Here is a 23780-nt window from a genome sequence, read left to right on the forward strand (position 1 = left end):
AAATGACATTCCACGGCACTAGCCTTACGACTGGCAGTGTCCAGGGCGCGAGGATCGGGGCAGCGTTGACTCCACTTACCTTCATTTTTGTTGGTGATCTGTGGGGTTCCAGCTCAGCGAGCTATCTTCGCAGTCGCTAGAACTACGGGGAGGGGGAAAGACAGGCACAGACAGAATCAGTCAACTGCGGGGAGCGACCAAGGGAAAGAAAGTAAACAAACGCCAGCGGGGAGGGGCAGAATCCTCACCAGCCAAGGGACAAGACCTCTTACGAGGGCAGCCAGGACGCAGGAGCTGAGGGGGCAGCGAGAACCCCACGCGCGCCAAAGGGCAGCCCGTTCCGCCCCGGAGCTCGCCAGCGGCCCACCGCGCCCCCGCCTCGCTGGCCACTTTGACCTGGAATGCTCAACTCGGAGCCCCAGGACAGATAGCTCCGGAAAAGGCCAGGGCTCCGTTCGGGGTTCCCCAGGTCCCCCGCGGAGGCGACCGCCGAGCCTCCGCTCCGCTGTCCCCCGGATACCCCGACTTCGGCCCGCGCCCCGCCTCCGCCGCTCGGCTCCCTCGGCCCGCCCCGGGCCCGCGGTGGCGGCAGCGGAGTGTCACGGCGCCATTGCTCTCCTTCCTTCGCTCTGCACCATGTCAGAAAGGAGAAGCGCTCCCTCACCCAAAGGGGCAGGGGCCGCGGCCTTCAGCCGGGAGCCGCCAGAGCCCCAGGGGACCCGCGGGGGAGGGGGCGGGGGGTGGAGGGGAGGAGGAGGGGAGGTGGCCCGGACAGGGTGTGGGAGGGGAGGGGAGCCGCACCGCAGCAGCCGCTGCCTCCTCCCAGCGCCCGCCTCAACTTTTTGTACAGCCTAGAGAGGTATCAGCTCGCAGCCCCTCGAGTCCTGCCACGGACTCCGCAGAGGTGGACGCGCCGCGGAGTTGGGGGACGGCTCCCCCAAGCAGCCCGCTCTTCACCGCGCGGAAGCAAACTTAGCGGCGCGGCCAGCCTCACAGCCATTTTCCCGGGAACCCAGGGAAGCGGACGAGGAGGCGGCTGCAGCTGCGGCGGCGGTTCCTGCAGTTGCTGCCGCTGGTCAATGGCTGGCCCCTTCCTTTGCGCTCGCCGCGCCACTTGCTTAGCATCCCTCTCCCCACCTCCAAACCTTCCAACTGCACCGGGACCCCGGGCAGCAGCAGCTGCTGCTACTGCTGCTTCGTCCATTCAGTATCCCCCGATTCCCCTCTCCCCACCTACCAACTGCGGGTGAAGTGCGCGCTGTCAGCTCCAGAGTCCTCCTCCTCTCTGACCTCCGTGGGCCCCCGTCCGGGCAGCACCACTCCCAGCCGCGGCTGCAGTTCCTGCGCCCGGTTCCCCACTCGCCCCGATTTACTGCCACAATCCACCAAATAACAAGCTGTTGAGCAGACTCGCTTCTACACGAACTCCTATTGGCTGCTCATGACGCCGAAGCGCTTCGGATAGGACCTCGCTACCTGCCGTCCTCATTGGATGTAGCTGTGAAACTTCATGGATTGGTGAGAAAAACAGCAGGTAGGACATCTTCCACTTATGATTGGCTTTTCCCGAAGACCAACGTTATTGGAGAGTTGGTTATTGAGTAAGCAAGTCCTGAGAAATGATTGGTAGAGACGACTCCGGATGTGCTTGGCTGGACACTGATTGGTGAATTGAGGGGTCAGGAAGAGCAGTTCGACACGAGGATTGGCGGCGGAGTGTCCCATGGAAACGGAACTCAGAATTGCAGCCAGAGGCTTGCACGGGGGCGGGGCAGGGTCTTTCCAAAGCGCCTGCGCTAAACCAGCTTCTCGGCGCCATTTTGTCTCGGCAGCGGTGGCCGTAGCTCCATCGCATTTTATGTTTCTGGAGAGAAGGGAACGGAGTTTTCATCAGGTAGATTGGTTTTTGTGCGGCCGTCCTCCACCGTTTCCTCCAGGACAGCACCTAGTAGTGGCCGGAGGAGTCTCAGAGCTGTCAGAAAGGTCAGTTGGAGGCTATGGTTGTCCGATTGACTGGGGGGATGGCGCAGCCCTAGCGGCACCGGCACCGGAAGTGAAGGGGCCGCAGGCAGCCATGGTAAAGTTCTCCCTGCGGCGGGGTGGGGAGAAGGGGCGGGATGAATGGGGGCGAGGCTTCCTCTCCCGCCGAGAGAATGAGGTGGAGGAGAGGCAAACGTCTTTCTTGGAGGTTCTCTTTTGGGCTTTCGAGAATGTGAGAGATTTTCTGGATTCTGTCCCACTGCAGTCTTTCCTGTCTTTGGAAGTGCATTTCGGGGACTTGCCATGTTCTCTACCTGATGGGCACCAGCTGTGGGAGCCTTAGTTAAGACAGGGAAGTGGTTCTTAAAAACATCCTGCATGGTTAGAGGTTTCCGCGTGCTCCTCACGGGGTAAAACCTATGAGGAAACTGGAGAAAGCGCTGGCTTTCTGGATGCTGAGGAATTTACTTGCTAGCACAGACGCTGCTTCTGTGATCTTAGACAAGCGTCTGTCACTCTGCACGAGGCTTATGCTACTTTTTGAAAGCAAACAGTTTCGCAGGGACTGAAAACATCTTAGACAAAAGGACGTCCCTGATAAGATAGACGTTGATCTTGTTCTGTTAAACGAAACAGACACATATTTTTAAATAGTGGAATTGGAGTATAAATTGACTAGTTTTATAGAATGGAGTAATTTTTAAAATGTGACGTGTCAGTAATCCACGTGGACTAAATTTTCTCAGTAAGAAAACAACTAGGCAGAATCTGTTTTTTATTCGTAACAGTAATTTTGCTCAAAAGTATTCATAAAAACGTGAAATGCATGTTGGCATTTCTAGTGAGTGACCTAGTCACACTGGATAGATCCTAATAGTTACCCTCAATACCTCTGTTTTAAACCCTACTGCTATATTGGTGGGGCCCATGACTAGAAAATGATTGTGTGACTTAACAATTACTGGGTTTTTTGGCAGTTGTGCTGAAGAAAACAAAACATCTCAGTGATTACCGAGGTGAGTCATAATGTCTAAAAATCGTTAGAATTGCGGGGGACCCCTGGAAAAACTTTCTATGGATTAGTAAAGGAATACCAGAATGGGAAGAAGGGTAGTTGAAAGATGTTTCGTTTGGTCAGATTCAAATGAGTCTATATAATTAGCTTCCTGGTGTAATATTTTAGAATAAAATCCCCAAATTAGGACATCCCTATGGACTTGTTTACCCATTTACGTCGTTCTCATTTCTGGACTTTGATGTACCTAATGTTTTTGTTATAAAACATTAGGCGTATTTTTGTGATTTCCTCCCCCCGACCCGCCTATTTAAAAAGTTCTTATATAGAAAAGATCTTGTAAATAGGAGTGTTTAGGAGTGAAGCAGTTTGGTTTTTTTTTTTTTTTTTTTTTTTGAGACAGAGTCTTTCTCTCTGTCATCCAGGCTGGAGTGCAGTGGCACAATCTCGTAGGAGTGAAGCAGTTTTTTAAAAGACCTTATAAAACAATATATTACTGAACTTTCTAGGTGGTAAGCATCCATAATTCCACTATCAAAGTTTAAACTGTTATTATCTAATCCAAATAATGCATGGACATTTGGAAATTACTAAAAAGCCCAAAGAAGAATACAAAAATCTCTTCCCTCCTCCAAAAGGTAGTTACAGTTTATACTGTAGTTATATATTACACAAAAGGCTTTGTCTTTTTTGTTGGTTTTGTTTTACAGAATATTGTAGTGTTGTTCATTTTCTTACCATCTATTTTTCTTTATAGAAAACATTGGGAACATTGGAAATATTTTATCGTAAAGCATCTTTTATGTCTTCATAGTGTTTTGTGGGATAAATGTACCATAATTTATGTAACGTTTATTTTTCTATAATGGTAGTAATATGTCAGTGAATATCCTTGTACATCTTTTGCAAAATATTGTGTCTAAGAAGGTCGTTGCAAAAGTAATCGTGGTTTTTGCATTATTGGAATTTGCCATTTGATGTTGGACTATATTGTTAAATAAATGTGGTTATGTTATACATCATTTTAATGGGCATTTCTCGCTTTGTTTTTTTGGTAATGACTTACTACTTGCTGTTTATTTCATGTTTATTTTATTGTATTTTATTTTTGAGACAGAGTCACGCTCTGTTGCCAGGCTGGAGTCAGTGGCACGATCTTGGCTCACTACAACCTCTGCCTCCCAGGTTCAAGCGATTCTCCTGCCTCAGCCTCCCGAGTAGCTGGGACTACAGGCGCATGCCACCACACCGGCTAATTTTTTGTATTTTTAATAGAGAAGGGGCTTCACCATGTTAGCCACGTTGGTCTCGATCTCCTGACCTCATGATCTGCCTGCCTCGGCCTCCTAAAGTGCTGGGATTACAGGCGTGAGCCACGTGCCCAGACTTCATGTGTATTTTAGACAATGAAAATGATGTTAGACAAACAAATTCGAGCAGTTTTCCTTTTTGAGTTAAAAATGGGTTGTAAAACAACGGACACCATATCAGCAATGCATATGGTTCAGGAACTGTTAACTTACAGTGCAGTGGTGATTCAAGAAGTTTTTCTTGTTGTTGTTTTTTGAGATGGAATCTTGCTCTTTCAGGCTGGAGTGCAGTGGCATAATCTTGGCTCACTGCAACCTCTGCCTCCTGGGTTCAAGCCATTCTCCTGCCTTAGTCTCCCCAGTAGCTGGGATTACAGGCACGCACCACCATGCTCAGCTAATTTTTGTATTTTTAGTAGAGACTGAGTTTCACCATCTTGGCCAAGGCTGGTCTTGAACTCCTGACCTTGTGATCCGCCTGCCTCGGCCTCCCAAAGTGCTGGGATTACAGGCTTGAGCCGCTGTGCCTGGCAGGTTCAAGAAATTTTGCAAAGGGGAGGAGAGTCTTGAAAATCAGGAGCGTAGTGGCTGGTCGCCAGAAGTTGATAACTACCAGTTGAGAGCAATCAGCGAAGCTGATCCTCTTACAACTACTTGAGATGTTGCTGAAGAACTCAATGTGGACCATTCTACAGTCCTTCAGCATTTGAAGCAAATTAAAAAGTGAAAAAGCTCAGTAAGTCGGTGCCTCATGAACTGACCGAAAAAAAAACTCATTGTTTTGAGGTGTCGTTTTCCTTTATTTTATGCAGCAACAAACCATTTCTTGGTCAGATTGTGATGTGTGAGAAAAAGTGGATTTTATACGACAACTGGTGATGGCCAGCTCAGTAGATGGACAGAGAAGATGCTCCACAGCACTTCCCAAAGCCAAACTTGCACCAAAAAAAGGTCATGGTCACTGTTTCGTGGTCTGCTGCTGGTCTGATCCACTGTAGCATTCTGAATCCCGGCGAAACCATTACATCTGAGAAGTATGGTCAGCAAATCGATGAGATGCACCAGAAATTTCAACGCTTGCAGTCAGCATTGGTCAACAGAAAGAGGCCCAATTCTTCACAGTGCCCTTCCGAATGTTGCACAACCAGTGCTTCAAAAGTTGAACAAATTGGGCTATGACATTTTGCCTCATCCGCCATATTCACCTGACCTCTCTCCAACCGACTACCACTTCTTCAAGTATTGTGACACCTTTTTGCAGGGAAAACACTTCCACAACTAGCAGGATGCAGAAAATGCTTTCCAAGAGTTCGTCAAATCCTGAAGCATGGATTTCTACGCTACAGGAATAAACAAACTTAAAAATGTGTTGATTGTAATGGTTTCTATTTTGATTAATAAAGATGTGTTTGAGCGTAGTTATAATGATTTAAAATTCACGGTCTGAAACAGCAGTTATTTTTGCACGAACATAAATGTTGAATTTTAGATGCTGAAATTTCTGGGCATCTAAATCTTCCTTCACTCCCCTGATTATTTTTGGAATAAACTCCCAGAAGTGGAAGTACAAGGCTGAAGGCCTGGTGTGGTGGCTGAAGCCTGTAATCCCAGCACTTTGGGAGACTGAAGTGAGCAGATGGCTTGAGCCCAGGAGTTTGGGACAACATGGTGAAACCTCATCTCTACAAACAGTGTGAGAAATCAGCCAGCGTGGTGGCGTGCACCTGTGTTCCCCACTAATCAAAAGGCTGAGGTGGGATGATCACCTGAGTCCAGGAGATCAAGGCTCCAGTGAACCATGATTGTGCCACTGAACTCCAGCCTGGGTGACAGTGAGACTTCATCTCAAATATATAGATGTGTGTGTGTGTGTGTGTGTGTGTGTGTGTATATATACACAAACGTATATGTGTGTATATATGTGTATATGTGTGTATATATACGTGTATATGTGTGTATGTACATATGAATGGATTATGTATTTAACACTAGGGATGCTTGTATAGTCCATCAGAAAGCTTTTTTTTCTTACTGCAGTTACATTTGTTTTCCTTTTTATTACTGCCCCGCCCCCCCCAAAATTTCTGGTCTGTCTTTAGCTTTATTTCTGAACATTTTATCTTGGACCTCTCTTTTTTCAAGTAGAAATAATCGGCTGGGCGTGGTGGCTCATGCCTGTAATCCCAGCACTTTGGGAGGCCAAGGTGGGTGGATTACCTGAGGTCGAGAGTCCAAGACCAGCCTGACCAACATGGAGAAACCCCGTCTATACTAAAAATACAAAATTAGCCTGGCGTGGTGGCGCATGCCTGTAATTCCAGCTAATTGGGAGGCTGAGGCAGGAGAATCGCTTAAACCTGGAAGATGGAGGTTGTGGTAAGCTGAGATCGTGGAATTGCACTTCACCCTAGGCAACAGGAGCAAAACTGTCTTAAAAAAAATAATAATCGCAGTCTTTAAGTTACACATACCATAAAATATATGAGAATTTTTCTTGGACCCTAGGAGTGATTTTTTTTTTTCACTTTAATTTTTTTTTTTTTTTTTCACTTTAGGTGAGCATTTGTACAGTGAAACATTTTGCTACACAGAAGTGATGTTTAGGAATACTAACAAATTATTTTCATGGTCTAGTTAGTTGTGTTTAACTACTTTGTGTTTCCCTGTAGTCTTCTCTAAAGTTTCCTCTTCTTGTGTGTGTTCATTCTCTCAGTGCTTTTGTAGCCTGATAGGACCCCCTGTACGTGTGCCTCTTTGCATTTATTTGACTCTTCCCAAATTTGAAATTCTGTTCCCAGAAAGCAGCAACTGTTTTATTTAATCACTATTAGGTTGCCCCACCTGATAGGTGCTCTGTTGTAGATACTTCTTTTAAATCTCTGCACATTTGTATACAAAATGCGAAATAAGCCAACTTAACATCTTTTGTTTTCTTAGGTTTTTTTTTTTGTTGTTGTTGTTGTTGTTTGGGTTTGTTTTGTTTTTGAGACAGGATCTTGCTCTGTCACCCAGGCTGGAATGCAATGGCACGATCATAGCTCATTGCAGCCTCAAACTCATGGGCTCAAGGAATCCGCCTACTTTGGCCTCCCGAATAGCTGGGACTACAGGTGTATGCCATCAGGCCCGGCTAAATTTTTTTTTTTTTTTTTGGTAGAGATGGGGTTTTGTTAGTTGCCCAGGCGTGTTTTTTCAACATAATAATAATTCTTTCTTGAAAATTAATGTTTCACGGATGCTGTCTTAACCTTAAAATTTTAAAATATTCCAGATACTTAGCTTAATACCAAACTGATTTGTAATTGCTAATAAAATGTAGATTTAGAGGATCATTAAGAATGTATCATGCTCGCTTTGGCAGCTCACCTACTAAAATTGGAACCATATGGAGATTAGCATGGCCTCTGTGCAAGGATGACATAAGAAGCATTCCATTTAAAAATAAAAAAAAGTAAAGAATGTATCAGTGTATTAGTTTCTTCAGACCTCGTTTTGTTCTCCAATCCCTCTTTAAGTATTTTATAATATCTTAATGGTAACTATAGATGAATATTAGTAATTACCAATGTTTTGGGTATAAATGAATGAAATTATGATGTAATTGTATTTTTGTAATCTATTAGTTAAATGAGCCCAAACTAATAGGAGTCATAATTATCAGCTTTTTAATGTTTCTGTGACATAAGGCTATATTAAAGAATGTTTTATTTCTTTGATAAGAGTTTGAACGATAATACATAATTAGCTTCCCAATGTGGTATTTTAGATCGAAATCTCAAAGTTAGTACATTCTTACGGATTCGTGTGCTCATTTGTGTGGTTTCCAGTTTTAAGTACTTGATATTTTTATCACAGAACACCATGAACATGTGTGTGATTTTTTTTTTTAACCAGTCTTATCAATGAGAGTGTTTAGGAAGGAAGCAAATTTGTATGTGTGGTTTTTTTTAATCAACACTCTGTATTCTGAACGTCTGAGCTGTAACATACTCAAAATTTTTAAAAAGTCTTTTGTCTTTTAGAATAAGACTGATTTTATGGGAAAATTAAGCAAATGCTCCAGTTTGAAAAACCTGGATCTGCGATCTGTTTGTGGTAAGTAATTTTACTTAGCTACTCTTAGGTAATCAAGACAGGTCATGTTGCTCGTGTGTCTGTGTGTGTATCTGTGTATCTTTTGAAAAATGATAACTGGGCATGGTGGCTAACGCCTGTAATCCCAGCATTTTGGGAGGCAGAGGCGGGCGGATCACCTAAGGTCAAGAGTTCGAGACCAGCCTGACTAACAAGGTGAAACCCCGTCTGTACCAAAAATACAAAATTAGCTGGGCATGGTAACACATACCTATAACCCCAGCTACCCGGGAGGCTGAGGCAGGAGAATCACTTGAACCCAGGAGGCGGAGGTTACAGTGAGCTTAGGTCGCGCCACTGCACTCCAGCCTGGGCAACAAAAGTGAGACTCCGTCTCAAAAAAAAAAAAAAAAATATATATATATATATATATATAGAATTCATTCAACTGTGCAATTGTTTCTGTACACATGAGTGTATATTGAGAAGTGGAAATGATTGCTGTGTTGAATGTAGCAGCTTTCCTAAAGATTTAGTTATTTTATGGAAAGTTACATAGTTTACTTATTTTGTAACCAAAAGAGACTTTGCAATTTCTGTATTGTCTTTTGCCCTATTCAATTTTTATTTATTTATTTATTTTTTGAGACGGGGTCTTGCTCTGTCCCCCAGGCTGGAGTGCAGTGGCATGATCTTGGCTCACCACAACTTCCACCTCTCAGGTTCAAGTGATTCTCCTGCCTCAGCGTCCTGGGTAGCTGGGACTACAGGTGCACGCCACCACGCCCGGCTAATTTTTGTACTTTTAATAGAGATAGGTTTCACCATATTGGCCAGGCTGCTCTCGAACTCCTGACCTCGTGATTCATCCGCCTCATCTCCCAAAGTGCTGGGATTACAGGGATGAGCCACTGCGCCGGCACCGTGTCAGATTTATCTGCTGATTTTATGGCCACATAGAGTCATAGATAATGGTTCGTATAATTCAAACCGGAATGACAGCGTATTTTAGGATTCGGATTCAAGCAAATATGAGTTACATAATGGCTTTCCTACAAGGATCTATGCTCCAGAAGCTTAAGGTCAATAAAAGGGAGAATGTAATTACACGTGTGGAAAGTTAATCTAAATAGTTATTTCAAAAGATTTAAGCAATCTGTATAACCTTATTTATAGACTTAAATGGCTCCTGATAATAGATTTGTCAAAGTTCTGTATACAATCAGATTTAGTGGTTCTTTTGAAAAAGACAAATTGCTTTAGAAAGCAGAGCAGAAAAGAAATTTATAATGGTGGCTTTTCAAGGATAGCGAGATATAATGTGTAAAAGTAGAAGGAGAGAAGACATTCTAATTGGATGAAAGGTTGTGAGCAAGAATACAAGGAAATAGGTATTTGGGACAGAGGGTAAACCAGCTCAGAAAGGAGGATTGGCTGAAGATTATGTAGGGAAAATTGTGTGTGGCCAACCTACCCCTGTTTCTAGAGTTAGCTGCACATCAGAATCCAATGGGGTATTACAGGGTTCTAGAGGGTCTTGGAAGATTGGGTTTAAGCAGAAATTGACCATTATTTTTGTCTTGTCTTATTTCAAGTTTTACAAATTATAATGGAACTAAAAATAAAATGCAGCCATGCATGATGGCTCACACCTGTAATCCCAGCACTTTGGAAGGCCAAGGTGGGCGGATCGCTTGAGGCCAGGAGTTTGAGACCAGCCTGGCCAATGTGGTGAAACCTCATTTCTACTAAAACTACAAAATTTAGCCTGGCGTGGTGGCACGTGACTGTAATCCTAGCTACTTGGGAGGCTGAGACAGGAGAACCTGGGAGGTGGAGGTTGCAGTGAGCCAAGATTGCACCACTGCTCTCCAGCCTGGGCAACAGAGTGAGACTGTCTCAAAAGAAAAAAGAAATCCCTTTTAATGCCATCAAGAGATTTTTAAAATTTCTTTCCTCCTTGTCTATATGTATTTTCTTTAGTCTTAGAGTAGTTTTTGGTTTTCTTTGTTCCTTTAACATTATAACAAGCATTCAGTGTAACGGACAGTCTCTATAATGATTTTAATGTCTGAAAATATTCCATCAAGCTTTTTTATCCTTTTCATTTTTCTATTGCATGACTGTAGGTTTCATAGTCCTTCAGTGTTGTGCTTCAGTTATCTTCTGCATGCATACAGTATTTTCTTTTTTGGACTGTTCTTTTAGGAGTACATTTAAAGAGTCATTGTATGAACATTTTTATGACTCCTGAAACATTGCTGTGTTGTTCTTCAAGGTGGTTATAACTTACACTATCACCCTTCCTGTGAGTTTAGCTAGTGGCATTAAATAATCTATAATTTTCATTTTTACTAATTTAATAGGTGCAAAATATATTGAGCTCTTTTTTTCTTTGTAGTGTTTTTGTTGTGAATTAGTGAAATGGGACCTTGTTCTGTGATTTCACATACTGATTCTTTTACAGGTTGTCTATTCACATTTCTAATTATGTATTAGAATCTTGATATTTTATTTCTTAATTGGTTTTTATTATATAATAGTAGTAACTTGCTGCACATATTTTCCCATACAGATTTCCCTTTTAGTTACTTTTGCTGAGAGTTTTTGAATAGACACAGAAAGGCATGGCATAAACAAAATACAGTGTTGGAAAATTATTTAGAAACAATGCCCAATGTAACTGAAGAAATGACACAGGAATTGGAAGTAGGGAGACAAGATACTGTTGAAGTGGTATCAGCATGAGATGAAACTAGAGTAGGATCTGGAGAGAAAAAGGAATAGGTGAGCAAGGAATTGTTTTGCGGGGGAGGAAAACTTGACGGCATTTGATCTCTGATTATGGTAAAGAAGAAAGAAAACAAAACATATCAAGATTTAAGAAAGAGGGAACGAGCAGTACCATTCACTGATTTGGCAAGTCAAGAAAAGCCACTGGTTGGTAAAGATGATGAAATCTGTTTTAAACGTGCTAGTTAGAGCTTGAAATGTCCAGTAAGCATTTATTCTTCGTTTTGTCAAAATCTTTGTGGGTTCCTTAATTGGGACAAGGCATTAAGCTGGACCTTACATTGTTTCTAGACTGTGACTTTTATTTCCATTCTATTAGACTTAAGTGTAACTGATAACTTTAGTTCAACTTGAATTAAGAAAAAATAAGTTCAGGAAAACCAGATGATTCTCAAATTAAGGAGAGATTTGTTTTTCATTATTGAAAAAAATATAGTTTTGTGAGAACATAAATTTTCTTGCACCAAAATAAATTCATACTAAATTGTTATAACATGTCTGAACAGGATCTAGTTTGAGGCACTAAGAAAGATAGAACATCAGTTTGCAAAGAGCCCCTATCAGGGCAAAATCAATTCTGCTAAAATTGTAGCAAGGACAAACATCAAATTGATGGTGAAAGTTGTGATGTGGAAGAATGGTGAAATCATTGATACTTTACAAATAGTTTATGGGGACAATGCCCCAAATAAATCACTAGCAGTTTACAAATGCATAACTAGTTTAAGATGAAGTGAAGTTTTAGATGAAGCCTGCAGCAGCAGACCAGTCACATTGATTTGCAAGGGAAAAGTTAATCTTGTTTATGCCAACATCTCAATTGGTTCAGCTTACACAATTTTGATGGAAAAATTAAATTTGAGCAAACTTTCCACTCAGTGGATGCCACAACTGTACACCCAGATCAGCTGAAGACAAGAGCAGAGCTTTCAATGGAAATTTAAACAAGTGTGATCAAGACCCTAAAGGATTTCTTTGAAGAATTGTAACAAGAGATAGAACATGGCTTTACCAGTACACTTCTGAAGACAAAGCACAGTCAAAGCAATGGCTACCAAGGGGTGGAAGTGGTCCGGTCAAAGCAAAAGCAGGCTGGTCAAGAGCAAAGGTCAAGGCAAAACAGGTTTTTGGAGTGCTCAAATCATTTTGCTTGTTGACTTTCTGGAGGGCCAAGGAACGATAACATCTGCTTATGAGAGTATTTTGTTGAAAAAAATTAGCCAAAGCTTTAGCAGAAAAATACCTGAGAGAGCTTCACCAAAATGTACTCTACCCCAACAATGCAGCCAAGGCCCTTCATCACACTAGGGCAGTTTTGCAAGAATTTTGATGGGAAAATATGAGGCGTCTATCTTACAGTCCTGATTTGGCTCCTTCTGACTTCTTTGATTCCTAATCTTAATTTTTTTTTAAGGGCACCCATTTTTCTTCAGTTAATGTAAAAAAGACTGCATTGACATAGCTAAATTCCCAGGACCCTCAGTTCTTTAGGAATGGACTGAATAACTGGTATTATTGTTTACAAAAGTGTCTTGATTTGGTGGAACTTATGTTGAGAAGTAAACTTTATGTTTTTTATCATTTAATTCTATTTTTCCACAAATTTTTTGAAGTCCCTTCATATATGTATGTTTTAAAAGGGCTCAAATATGTAGAGTGAAATATCTTTCCTTTTCTCCTCTTCCTGAGTGCACGAATTTTTGTGTATTCTGTTTTAGTTTATTTTTAAAATAATGTCTAGAGGGAACAGATATTTTTATGGAACACGAAGTTTAGCCAAGATTCTTTATCTGAAATCCAGGTAAAGGTGTTAAATGTCTTGTTTTTATAAATCATTTTTATTTCAACAAAATGTTCAGTATAGGAAATTACTTTTAATAATCATGTCAAAACATGCAGTAGGTGGACTTCTGAGCTAACTCTGGAGAAGGAGCTGGATTTCACCAGTTAGCCTCCTATGGATCTGCCACCATCATCACCCTCCCACCCCACCTCCACTGCCTTTTTTCCCAAGACTTTTAAAAAAACGTTTTATTGGCTGGGCACAGCACTTTGGGAGGCTGAGGCAGGCGTGAGATTGGGAGTTTGAGACCAGCCTGACCAACATGGAGAAACCCCATCTCTACTAAAAATACAAAATTAGCCTGGCATGGTGGCGCATGCCTGTATGTAATCCCAGCTGCTCTGGAGGCTGAGGCAGAAGAACCGCTTGAATCCGGGAGGCAAAGGTCACGGTGAGCCGAGATTGTGCCATTGTACTCCAGCCTGGCCAACTAGTGAAACTCCCATCTCAAAAAAAAAAAGCTGGGTGTGGTGGCCCACACCTGTAATCCCAGCACTTTGAGAGGCCTAGGCAGGCAGATCACCTGAGGTCAGGAGTTCAAGACCAGCCTGGCCAACATGGTGAAACCCCGTCTCTACTGAAAATACAAAAATTAGCTGGGTGTGGTTTCAGGCGGCTGTAATCCCAGCTACTTGGGAGGCTGAGGCAGGAGAATTGCTTGAACCCAGGAGGCGGAAGTTGCAGTGAGCCGAGATGGCACCACTGCATTCCAGCCTGGGCAACAGAGCAAGACCCGTCTCAAAAAAAAAAAGTTTTATTTGCTGCTCTCTTTCCTGATTTTGTTTTAGAAAAAAGCCAGTCTTTTTCATTATCAATTACATACCAATCACAATATTAAATATATATATTTTTTCTTTTTGATTCCACTTTGTAGTCTGCTTTTATGAAACCTAACTTTTTTGGAATTTTCCTTTTGGGATAGTATGTGAGCTTATGAAATTTGAGCTACTTTTTTATATTTATCAAGACAATCTTTGATTTGATTTAAATAGGTACTTGAAATTTTTTCCATTGTAGTGCTAGCTTTGAGTTATAAAGATACCTGTTTTCAGATTCAGGAAAAAAATCAGCATATTTAAAAACCTAACATTTGTGCATCAGTTTACAACATTCTGAGTTTTTAATAAATGTGTGGTTATGTGTATGTTTTTATTGCTTCACTTTTTATTTCTTGATACCTTTTGTTATTTTTTTCTGATATTTACTTAGAAGCATTCAGAGTGTCAACAAAACAGCTGCAACTTTTTTTTTTTTTTGCAGTTGCAGAGTGGTATTCAGTTAACAGAACGACAATTATTTCGTATAAGCCACATCAGAGACAACTGAAGATGAAAAAACTACCATCCCTGTATATAACTGATTTCTGCTGTGCACCAACAAGAACCTGCTTTAAATTTCCACGCCAATTTACAACCCCCATACTGTACCAGGCAAGGTTAGTGGCTACTGAAAATACCACCAGGACGGCTATCTAAAGACACATTTGGTAGTGTGTTAACTATACAAAAAAAGACACTGTACAGTTTAAAACATTTTACACAGCCTTACATTTCAATTTTTTTCTTTAAAAAGAGTGAGTTGTGTACAGGGGAGTTAAATGCTTTATAGACAAAACCACTAAAACCAGCTTATTCATTATCGTCATCCTCTTCATCTTCCTCCTCATCCTCTTCCTCCTCCTCATCCTGTTCATCTTCCTCATCCTTCCTTTTCTTGCTTTTTTCAGCCTTGACATCTCCCTTTTTCGCTGCATCAGGCTTTCCTTTAGCTCAATATGCAGCAGTATCCTTTCTGTATTTTTCCTTCAGCTTTGCAGCCTTCTTTTCATAAGGCCGTTTGTCATCTGCAGCAGTGTTAGTCCGCATCTCTCCCAGTTTCTTTGCAGCATCACCAGTGGACAGGCCAGGATGTTCTCCCTTTGATTTTTGGGCGATACTCAGGCTGAAGGGAGGCCTCTTGGGTGCATTGGGATCCTTGAACTTCTTTTTTGTCTCCTGTTTAGGAGGAATACAGGTTTTCATTTCTCTTTCATAATGGACCTTGTCCACCTTTGCCATATTTTCAAATTTTCCTTTCTCTTTAGCAGACATGGTCTTCCACTTCCCTGAGCGCTTCTTAGAAAACTCTTTGAGAAGTTTACTGAAGCATCTGGGTGGTGGTGCTTAATGCTCCTCCCAACAAGTTTGCACAAAAAATGCATATGATGACATTTTGTCTCTTGGCTTCTTAGGATCTCCTTTACCCGTGTACTGTTATTTTTCCTCAGCGAGGCACAGAGTCACCCAGTGCCCATCTGGCTCTCACTTGACACCTTTTATTTTTTAAGGATTCTTAAGTCATTTAGGTTACTTTGTAGGTTTTTCCTGTGCCCCATAAGAATGATAGCTTTAAAAATTATGCCAGGATGGCAAAGAAGATACTTCTAGCTTTAGAATGTGTAGGTATAGCCAGGATTTTTGTGAGGAGGGGTGATTTAGAGCAAATTTCTTATTCTCCTTGCCTCATCTGTAACATGGGGATAATAATAGAACTGGCCTGACAAGGTTGGAATTAATATTACATGGTAAATACATGTAAAATGCTTAGAATGGTGCCAAGTATTTAGGAAGTACTTGGGTATGAGGTGGTGGTAGTAACATATGTAATACTCTTACATGCATATCATTCCAAGAGAGTTTTAAATGTATACATTTATTGCATTGATATACAGAAATTAAGCATCCAGACTCTCTTGTCTTGATTCTGAGACCCTACTAAAGTCATATCCACCTCTCTCCAACCTTGTTTTTTACTACTTCCCTTCAAGCATCATATGCTGCAGTCACATTCAACTATCATGATTCTCTTGTACAAGCCATATGTTTTCTCATTTACTTATGTTCATACTGTTTTCACCGATTTGAATGTTATCCCATCCCCATCTCCCTGTGTTCAAATGCTACCTTTTAAGTGAAGTTTTCTGATAGTTCAATACGTAGAACTATATAGGTAATCATCATGTGAATTTGATATTTTCCTCTTACACGATTCTTTACCACTTTCTGTATTGCACTTTAGCCTTTTATTTACATGTCTCTTTTACTGTGTTATGCAATCTTTACAGGCAGAAAACTACCTTTTTCTTTGTAGGTTTAGAACCTATCGTAGGCCTTGGGACTTAGTAGGCATTCATTTGTGTAGTGAAAATTTATAAAAGGTATCGTAAGCTAAAAGGTTATGTTTAATGGACAAATGCATGCCAGTAAAAATGTGTTTTGTCAGTGTTTGTACATTCAAGAATGTCCTGGCCAGTCACTTAAAATGAAATCACTTTTTTTAAAAAAGATTGTGTCTACAAATAACCACCAGAGAATGGTTTTTCTGCTTGTTGTTACCTCATTTTTCACAGATCTTCCTAATAATTATCAGTGGTACAAATTTGGGAAAAGTTCATCCAGGGCTAAGGGTTTGTCACCTGCCAATAGTGGGATAGATAAGCCACGTGGCTCAATAAATTATTGAACCCATAGTCTCACCCTCCAAGTACTTTTCTTTTTTAATCACAATACCATAATGCCTTTAGGCGTGAAACTGGTTATAGCCTGAGAATAGGAACTGGATAAGATATTTCACGAGGACACTTGATCCTTGCTTGCTGTGATATTGCTAAGGGCGTGGCATCATGATTTGGACGAAATGAGAATGGCAGGAATTGGGGAGATAAGTTAAAATATCAGGCTCATAGTAGGCGTTCATGGAGTTAAAGCAGTAGTTGTGTGCGCTTAGCTCCAAAATTCTCAGAATTTTTACAATAATTCAACAGGAGGTTGGATTGAATAATCACTCTAATACTGAAACACCGGATTTGAAAACCGGATGTTATGTGTTCTACCCATAAGCCTGTTACTCATTGGCTGTGACCTGGGATACATCACTGCTTTTGCTTTTAGAGAATGAGGGTCATTGGGCTAGGTATTTACAGCTCTTAATATTTTAGGGTTGCAGTCTAGCACCATATTTTTAAAACAAGAATTCTAAACTTCTAATATCCACCTTTTCCTTGTAAGGTTAACTTTTTTTAACAAACTCTGAGAATCAGAAGTCTTAGACATTTACTTGATAATTTTAGCATTTGAGGAATTGGCTGATGTTCCTAGAATCAAATTCTGACAGAAACTTTAATGCCCCCTCTATCTCACTGTTTTACTTAAGAGTTCTGATTGCTTTCATTGGTTGGTAAAACAGATATTTCAAGTAATAGCCACACTGATTAATTTCATTATGGTGACATTTCATTAATGTCATTATAGTGACATTTCAGTTTTATGTATGTGTCTATGCTGCGCACACACAAAAGTACTACAGTGTGATTCAATATTTTCTTCTGTAATTTATTTGTATAAAAAATCAGATGTGGGGCCGGGCGTGGTGGCTCACGTCTGTAATCCCAGCATTTTGGGAGGCCAAGACGGGTGGATCAAGGTCAGAAGTTCGAGACCAACCTGGCCAATATGGTGAAACTCCATCTCTACTAAAAATACAAAAGTTAGCCAGGCGTGGTGGTGCGCATGTGTAGTCCCAGCCACTTGGGAGGCTAAGCCAGAAGAATCGCTTGAACCCGGGATGTGGAGGTTGCAGTGAGCCGAGATCATGCCACTGCACTCCAGCCTGGGTACAGAGCAAGACGCCATCTCAAAAAAAAAAAAAAAAAAAGTTTGATGTGATCCACAGAAGTGGTTTCATGACTTACTGTAGGTCTGTCTCAGCCAGCTTTGGACGGGGTGAGGAATCAACTAGATAATAACGTTTTAAATTTGTTTGGTACTTTAACATTTGCTGGGCACTTAGATATACTACTACACTTATGTGTAATAGCTTAAAAGTTAGATACAAATTAATCATTACCTGAAAAATTCCTAACAGCAGTAGGTTGAGTGGGAAAAAAGGCATGGAGGATGAATTCATGTTCTTTCTTTTTTTTTTTTTCTTTTTGTTGGCGTTTGGTAGGTTTAATATGTTACTGAGTCTGCCAGTTCAAATAGCCCACTTAGGGAACTTAGGGATTTGTATTTATTTACATTTAGGGTTACCTCAAATCCTATGGCAAGCAAAAAAAATAAAAATAAATCCCCAATTATTTCCCTCAAATCAAACCAGAATTCCTGCCATTTCTCAAAAAATCTTAGTCTATATATGCAATCATAAAGCTTCTTCCAGTGTTTGTATAATTTTGGTGGCCTAGATCTTGGTCAGATGGGACAGGGAGGGAAATTTTTGTATGAAGGAACATAACCAAAAAAAAAAAAAAAAAAAAAGCACCACCCTCTTGTTTCTTATTCCTCTGTGTATCATGTGATACTGCTTTTAAGGCCTTAGAATTGCCGAGGCCTTGGTAACCCAAGGCAAACTTGCTGTTTTCCTCTCAAATTTGAAGTTCTGCATTTTATTAGTCACGAAGAACTAGTCTGTTACCAGTAAATACTTAAGCCACAAAACTTGCTTCTCTGTGCTGCTGTGTACTTCCTGTTTTGTCAGATTTCCATTTAGGGAAAAGAATGGATTTTATGCTAGGCTAGCTTCTCCTGAAATTCAGTTTGGAAGCCATCCAGATATCTAGGGCGGGTGGTGGGGGAGAATGGCATGTCTTGTCTACATATGATGTCATTTGTCAGAAAGATTCATTTGGCTGCTTATCATGAAAGAGAGGGTTGCCAGGAAGGAAGAGAAACCTTTTGGTGTCAGAACTATTTAGTGTATGACTTGCCTACTTTGTGGTTTGCCTTTAGGCTTTCTATGTCAAATGTGTTTGAGGTTGTGAATGAATTATTATATTGCCTATGAAGGAAGGATCTATGTTCATTTCTGGTAGACTTTTATTCCAGAAATATGTAAGAACTGCATTTAGACACATTTGCTTCACTTATAGAAGAGACAAGTCAAAGGTTAGATGGTAATTAAACTGGCTACATTGTAAATGTTGAATCTCTTTTGGGGGAAAGTTGCAGTAAAACCATTTTAAGAATCTTTTGCAGCTAAAATAGTAAATAGAACATCTAGTTATAAATGATGAATTTTCTGTCAGTTTTTATCCTATGAAATGAAATTCCAATTAGTTGTTAATAGAATGTGTGAGTAGAATATGCTTTCAGTGTAATCCTGAATCCTACTACTAATACTGCTGGTAACAGAATATTGTTTTGCAATGGTGGAACCAAAGCTCGTCTATAAAATTCTCTTTGACCAAATTGACCCGGTCTGCATTAGGTCAGATCCAATTTTCTCTTTTTTGACCTGTCAGTAAAATATAAAAGATGCTTTTCAATCCCTGACCGTCAGTGAACAGTTACAGAATTTCTTCTTTATTGGCACCCTGGCTCTTTGTTCACTCGCGTGTTGGAAATGTTCTCCTAACATCTGTATGTTTTCTTCCTTGGGAGCTGATGTTGAATTCTAAAATATTTGGAACCATCCCTGTAAGTTTTCTGCCAGATTATTCCCTCCCCTTCCCCCCCCCCCCCCCCCCCCCCCCCGCTCTTTTTTCATCTAGGTGTATGTATGCTGCTATTTCTGAGACATACATTCCTTACACAATCATGAAAAAAAGTTTTCCTAGATGCCCATCATCCCCTACTGCTTCATCCCCCATTTTGCTTTCTAAATGTCATCTCTTTCTTTTTCTTTTTTTTGAGACGGAGTCTTGCTCTGTTTCCCAGGCTGGAGTGCAGTGGTGTGATCTCGGCTCACTGCAACCTCCGCCGCCCAGGTTCAAGTGATTCTCCTGCCTCAGCCTCCTGAGTAGCTGGGATTACAGGCGCCTGCCACCACGCCTGGCTAATTTTTATATTTTTAGTAGAGACGGGGTTTCATCATGTTGACCAGGCTGGTCTCGAACTCCTGATCTCAGGTGACCAACCCATCTTGGCCTTCCAGAGTGCTGGGATTACAGGCGTGAGCCATCACACCCTGCCCTAAGTGTCATCACTTTAAAAGTAACCTTTTCTGTTACCCTATTCTCCTTTTAGTAACCTGTTGCCAAATCAGTGATTCTCAAATTTTAGAGTGTTAATAAGAATTACCTCAGGTACTTATTCAAAATACAGATTCCTGGGTCCCTCTTCATACCTAGTGAATTCAAATCTGTAGAATTCTGACTTAGGTGATCTTTGAACCACACTTTGAGAAAGTTGTCTGTTGCATGTATTCCCACTATCATGCAAATTCTGTCCTTCATATTTTTACATAGTCTACTTTGTTTTAATTACTGGAATCTCAGAAGTTTTTTACTCATAATTATTGATATGCTTTTTCTCCGGAATTCACTCATTGGAGGGGTCTTCCACTAGGTGTCCAGGAAATGTTCCCAAATTCCCTTCCATATTTGTCAGAATTTATGTCCTCTCCTTCCCAATGCACACGTTTATAGTTCAGTATAGACATACAAGTATATGTATACACATCTCTTTTTTATATATTTTTTGAGACAGGGTCTCTGTTACCCAGGCTGGAGTGCAGCAGCACCATCTTGGCTCACTGCAACCTCTGCCTCCCGAGTTCAAGCAATTCAGCTGTCTGAGCCTCCCAAGTAGCTGGGACTACAGGTGCCCGCCACCATGCCCAGCTAATTTTTGTATTTTTAGCAGAGATGGGGTTTCACTGTGTTGGCCAGGCTGGTCTCAAACTACTGACCGCAAGTGATCTGCCCACGTCAGCCTCCCAAAGAGTTGGGATTACAGGCAGGAGCCACCGTGCCCAGCCTGTATACACGTTTAATAGACTCTGCCAGTGATTTTTAGTATCTGCTTTTCTCACTGGGGAAAGAACTATATCTTAACTTTTTAAATTTTAATCTTCCTTGGTGATGTGATACATCGTAGGCATCCAAATGTTTGCCTTGAATTTTTACTGCTATCACTTGGTTGCTGCTGACAGTCAAACCAGTCAGACCTACTAAATATCATATATTATTATCTTTATACCTGTAATTTTCCTATACCATTTTCTCTAAATTATCAGAATTTTCTTCGGTGCTATCTTAAGAATAATTCCCTTATATTAATCTTGAATCCCATTGGCTTTTCCTGAAAAAAAAATTAACTCCCATTTCCACATGGATCTTAACAGTTCAACTCTTTATTTACATGAATTTTTCTCAAAACTTTGTGATTCCATGTAGTAGAAATGAAATGTAAGTCCAAATGATACACTTCAAAGACGAACCCAAGATACATGAGTAAGGAATCCTGCTCATCAACTATATGTTAGTCACATTATACTAGTATTTATTTCAAAGAGATATATGGACTGGAAGGATACACTTTAATAGAGTACCTCTTGAAGGGATTGAGTGGTCAAAGAAGGAATATTACTTTTATTTGTAATGTTTTAATATATGAGGGACAGTAAATACATAGGTACATATGAACATACCACATAACTTAAGTACATACATTGCAAAAACAATGGAGGCTGGGCAGTGGCTCACACCTGTAATCGCAACACCTGGGGAGGCCGAGGTGGGAGGATCACTTGTCAGGAGCTTGAGACCAGCCGGGACAATATAGAGAGAGCGTGTTTCTTCAAAAATTTTAAAAAGATTAGCCAGGCATGGTGGTACATGCCTGCGATTCGAGCTACTCGGGAGGCTGAGGTGGGAGGGTAGCTTAAGCATGGAAGTTTGAGGCTGCAGTGATCTTTGTTCCTGCCATTGTACTCCAGCCTGGCAACAGAGTGAGACCCTGTCTCTGAAAAAAAAAAAAAAAAATCCTAAAATAGTTATTCCAGGTTGTGGGAATATGGATGGCTTTCTTCTTTGCCCTCTTTGTTATTTTTGTTGTTGTTGTTGTTGTTCAGCCTGTTGCCCAGGCTGGAGTGCAGTGGCACGATCTTGCCTCACTGCAAGCTCCACCTCTTGGATTCAGGCAGTTCTCCTGTCTCAGCCTCCCGAGTAGCTGGGACTACAGGTACCTGCCTCCACACCTGGCTGATTTTTGTATTTTTAGTAGAGATGGGGTTTCACCTTGTTGGTCAGGTTGGTCTCTAACTCTTGACCTCGTGATCTACCTGCCTCAGCCTCCCAAAGTGCTGACATTACAGGCATGAGCCACCATGCCTGGCCTTGTTATCTTTCTTTTTTTTTTTACTTTATACAGGCAAGGTCTTGCTGTGTTGTCCAGGCTGGAGTGTAGTGGCTATTCACAGGCACTTTAACAGCACACTGCAGCACTGCTCAAGCAATCCTCCCACCTCAGCCTCATGAGTAGCTGGGACCACAGTTGGACACCACCACGCTGAGGTCTTTTGGGTTTTTTTTTCTTACTTTTTTTTTTGGTGTTGGTGGTTTAGTTTAAGCAGCAACATGCGAAAAGGTATCTTTAAAATTCACCCCAATTTAAAGGAGGGTAAGATACAATTTAGTGGTTTTATAAGGAAACAGCTTCTCAGAATATTTTGTAAAGGGCAAGAATCAGGTTTTCTATTTCCTGTGTCCTTTAACAGTTCTAATAGGCAATTAATGTTTATTATGATTGAGGTATGCCAGGTGCGGTGGCTCATGCCTGTAATACCAGCACTTTGGGAGGCCTAGGTGGGTGGATCACCTGCAGTCAGGAGTTCAAAACCAGCCTGACCAACATGGTGAAACCCCGTCTCTACTAAAAATACAAAATTAGCCAAGTGTGGCAGTGCGTGCCTGCAATCCCAGCTGCCTTGGAGGCTGAGGCAGGAGATTGCTTGAACCCGGGAGGCAGAGGTTGCAGTGAGCTGAAATTGTGTCATTGCACTCCAGCCTGGGCAATAACAGTGAAACTCCGTCTCAAAAAAAAAAAAAAAGCGCAGTGGCTCCCCAGCACTTTGGGAGGTCGAGGCGGGCGGATCACAAGGTCAGAGTTCGAGACTGGCCTAGCCAACATGATGAAACCCCGTCTCTAGTAAAAATACAAAAATTAGCGCCTGTAATCCCAGCTACTCGGGAGACTGAGGCAGGAGAATCGCCTGAACCCAGGAGGCCGAAGTTGCAGTAAGCCAAGATCGTGCCACTGCACTCCAGCCTGGGCAACAAGAGCAAAATTCTCTCTGGGGGGTGGGGAGAAGAGGTGTATTTTTTGGATTAAAATGGAATGCTTTCCTCAAACTGTTAAAATTAGGTAGTGTTACAAGTTTAAAGAATAGGTTTAGCCAGTGCGATTATTGCAGTGTAATAAAAAGGATCCCAGGTGGCACACATGCTAGTGTGGCGCGCGGATGCTCAACTGAAGTGAAGGATAACGTGCGTTTCAACATTTTCTATATACTAGGCAGTTTTTCTTAAGTCTTGGTTTATTGTGATATAATACAGTAAAATTTACTCTTTATACCTATGATTCCATTAACAAATTTAAACAGTCTTACAGCTAAATACAGTCAAGATGTAGAACATTTCCATCACTACAGGAAGTTGTTTTGTGCTACTTTAACAACTTCTTACCATGCTCAACCCCCCACCCCCACCCTGAGAACCACTGCTGTGTTTTTCTGATCATATAGTTTGGCCTTTTCAAAAGTGTCATACAATTGGAATCATATAGTATGCATGAATCATGTAGCTGAAGTTTTCATTTCACTTAGGTAAACACCTAGGAATAGGAGTGCTGGGTTATATGCTAAGTGTTAAACTTCATAAGAAGCTGCTAAACTGTTTTCCAAAGCATCTGTACCATTTTCCTTTCCCACCAGCAATAAAGCATTCATTAGTCTACGTACTCACCAATGCTAGTGTGGTCAGAATGTATAGTTTTAATTGTACACATTC

General features: G+C 41.3%; 1 protein-coding gene and 2 pseudogenes across 2 annotated transcripts in view; 1 reads left to right on the forward strand and 2 right to left on the reverse strand.

Annotated features, from left to right (window-relative positions):
* The window catches only part of ARID4A (AT-rich interaction domain 4A), a 77974-nt gene extending 76451 nt beyond the window's left edge, over positions 1 to 1523 (reverse strand). For both annotated transcript variants that reach the window (XM_032179694.2, XM_032179693.2), the window contains exons 1-2: positions 1238 to 1523; positions 80 to 142 (exon numbers count right to left, since the gene is read on the reverse strand). In XM_032179694.2, the coding sequence (XP_032035585.1) occupies positions 80 to 85 (6 nt within the window). In that variant the 5' untranslated portion in view covers positions 86 to 142; positions 1238 to 1523. The remainder of the gene's footprint in view (positions 1 to 79; positions 143 to 1237) is intronic.
* Positions 1524 to 7650: 6127 nt separating this feature from the next.
* LOC116456397 (U6 spliceosomal RNA) lies at positions 7651 to 7746 on the forward strand (annotated as a pseudogene).
* Positions 7747 to 14643: 6897 nt separating this feature from the next.
* LOC131381441 (high mobility group protein B1-like) lies at positions 14644 to 17959 on the reverse strand (annotated as a pseudogene).
* Between the last annotated feature and the right edge of the window lie 5821 nt (positions 17960 to 23780).

The sequence above is a fragment of the Hylobates moloch genome, unplaced genomic scaffold (genome assembly GCF_009828535.3).
Source record: "Hylobates moloch isolate HMO894 unplaced genomic scaffold, HMol_V3 SCAFFOLD_16, whole genome shotgun sequence".
NCBI classification, from domain to species: Eukaryota; Metazoa; Chordata; class Mammalia; order Primates; family Hylobatidae; genus Hylobates; species Hylobates moloch.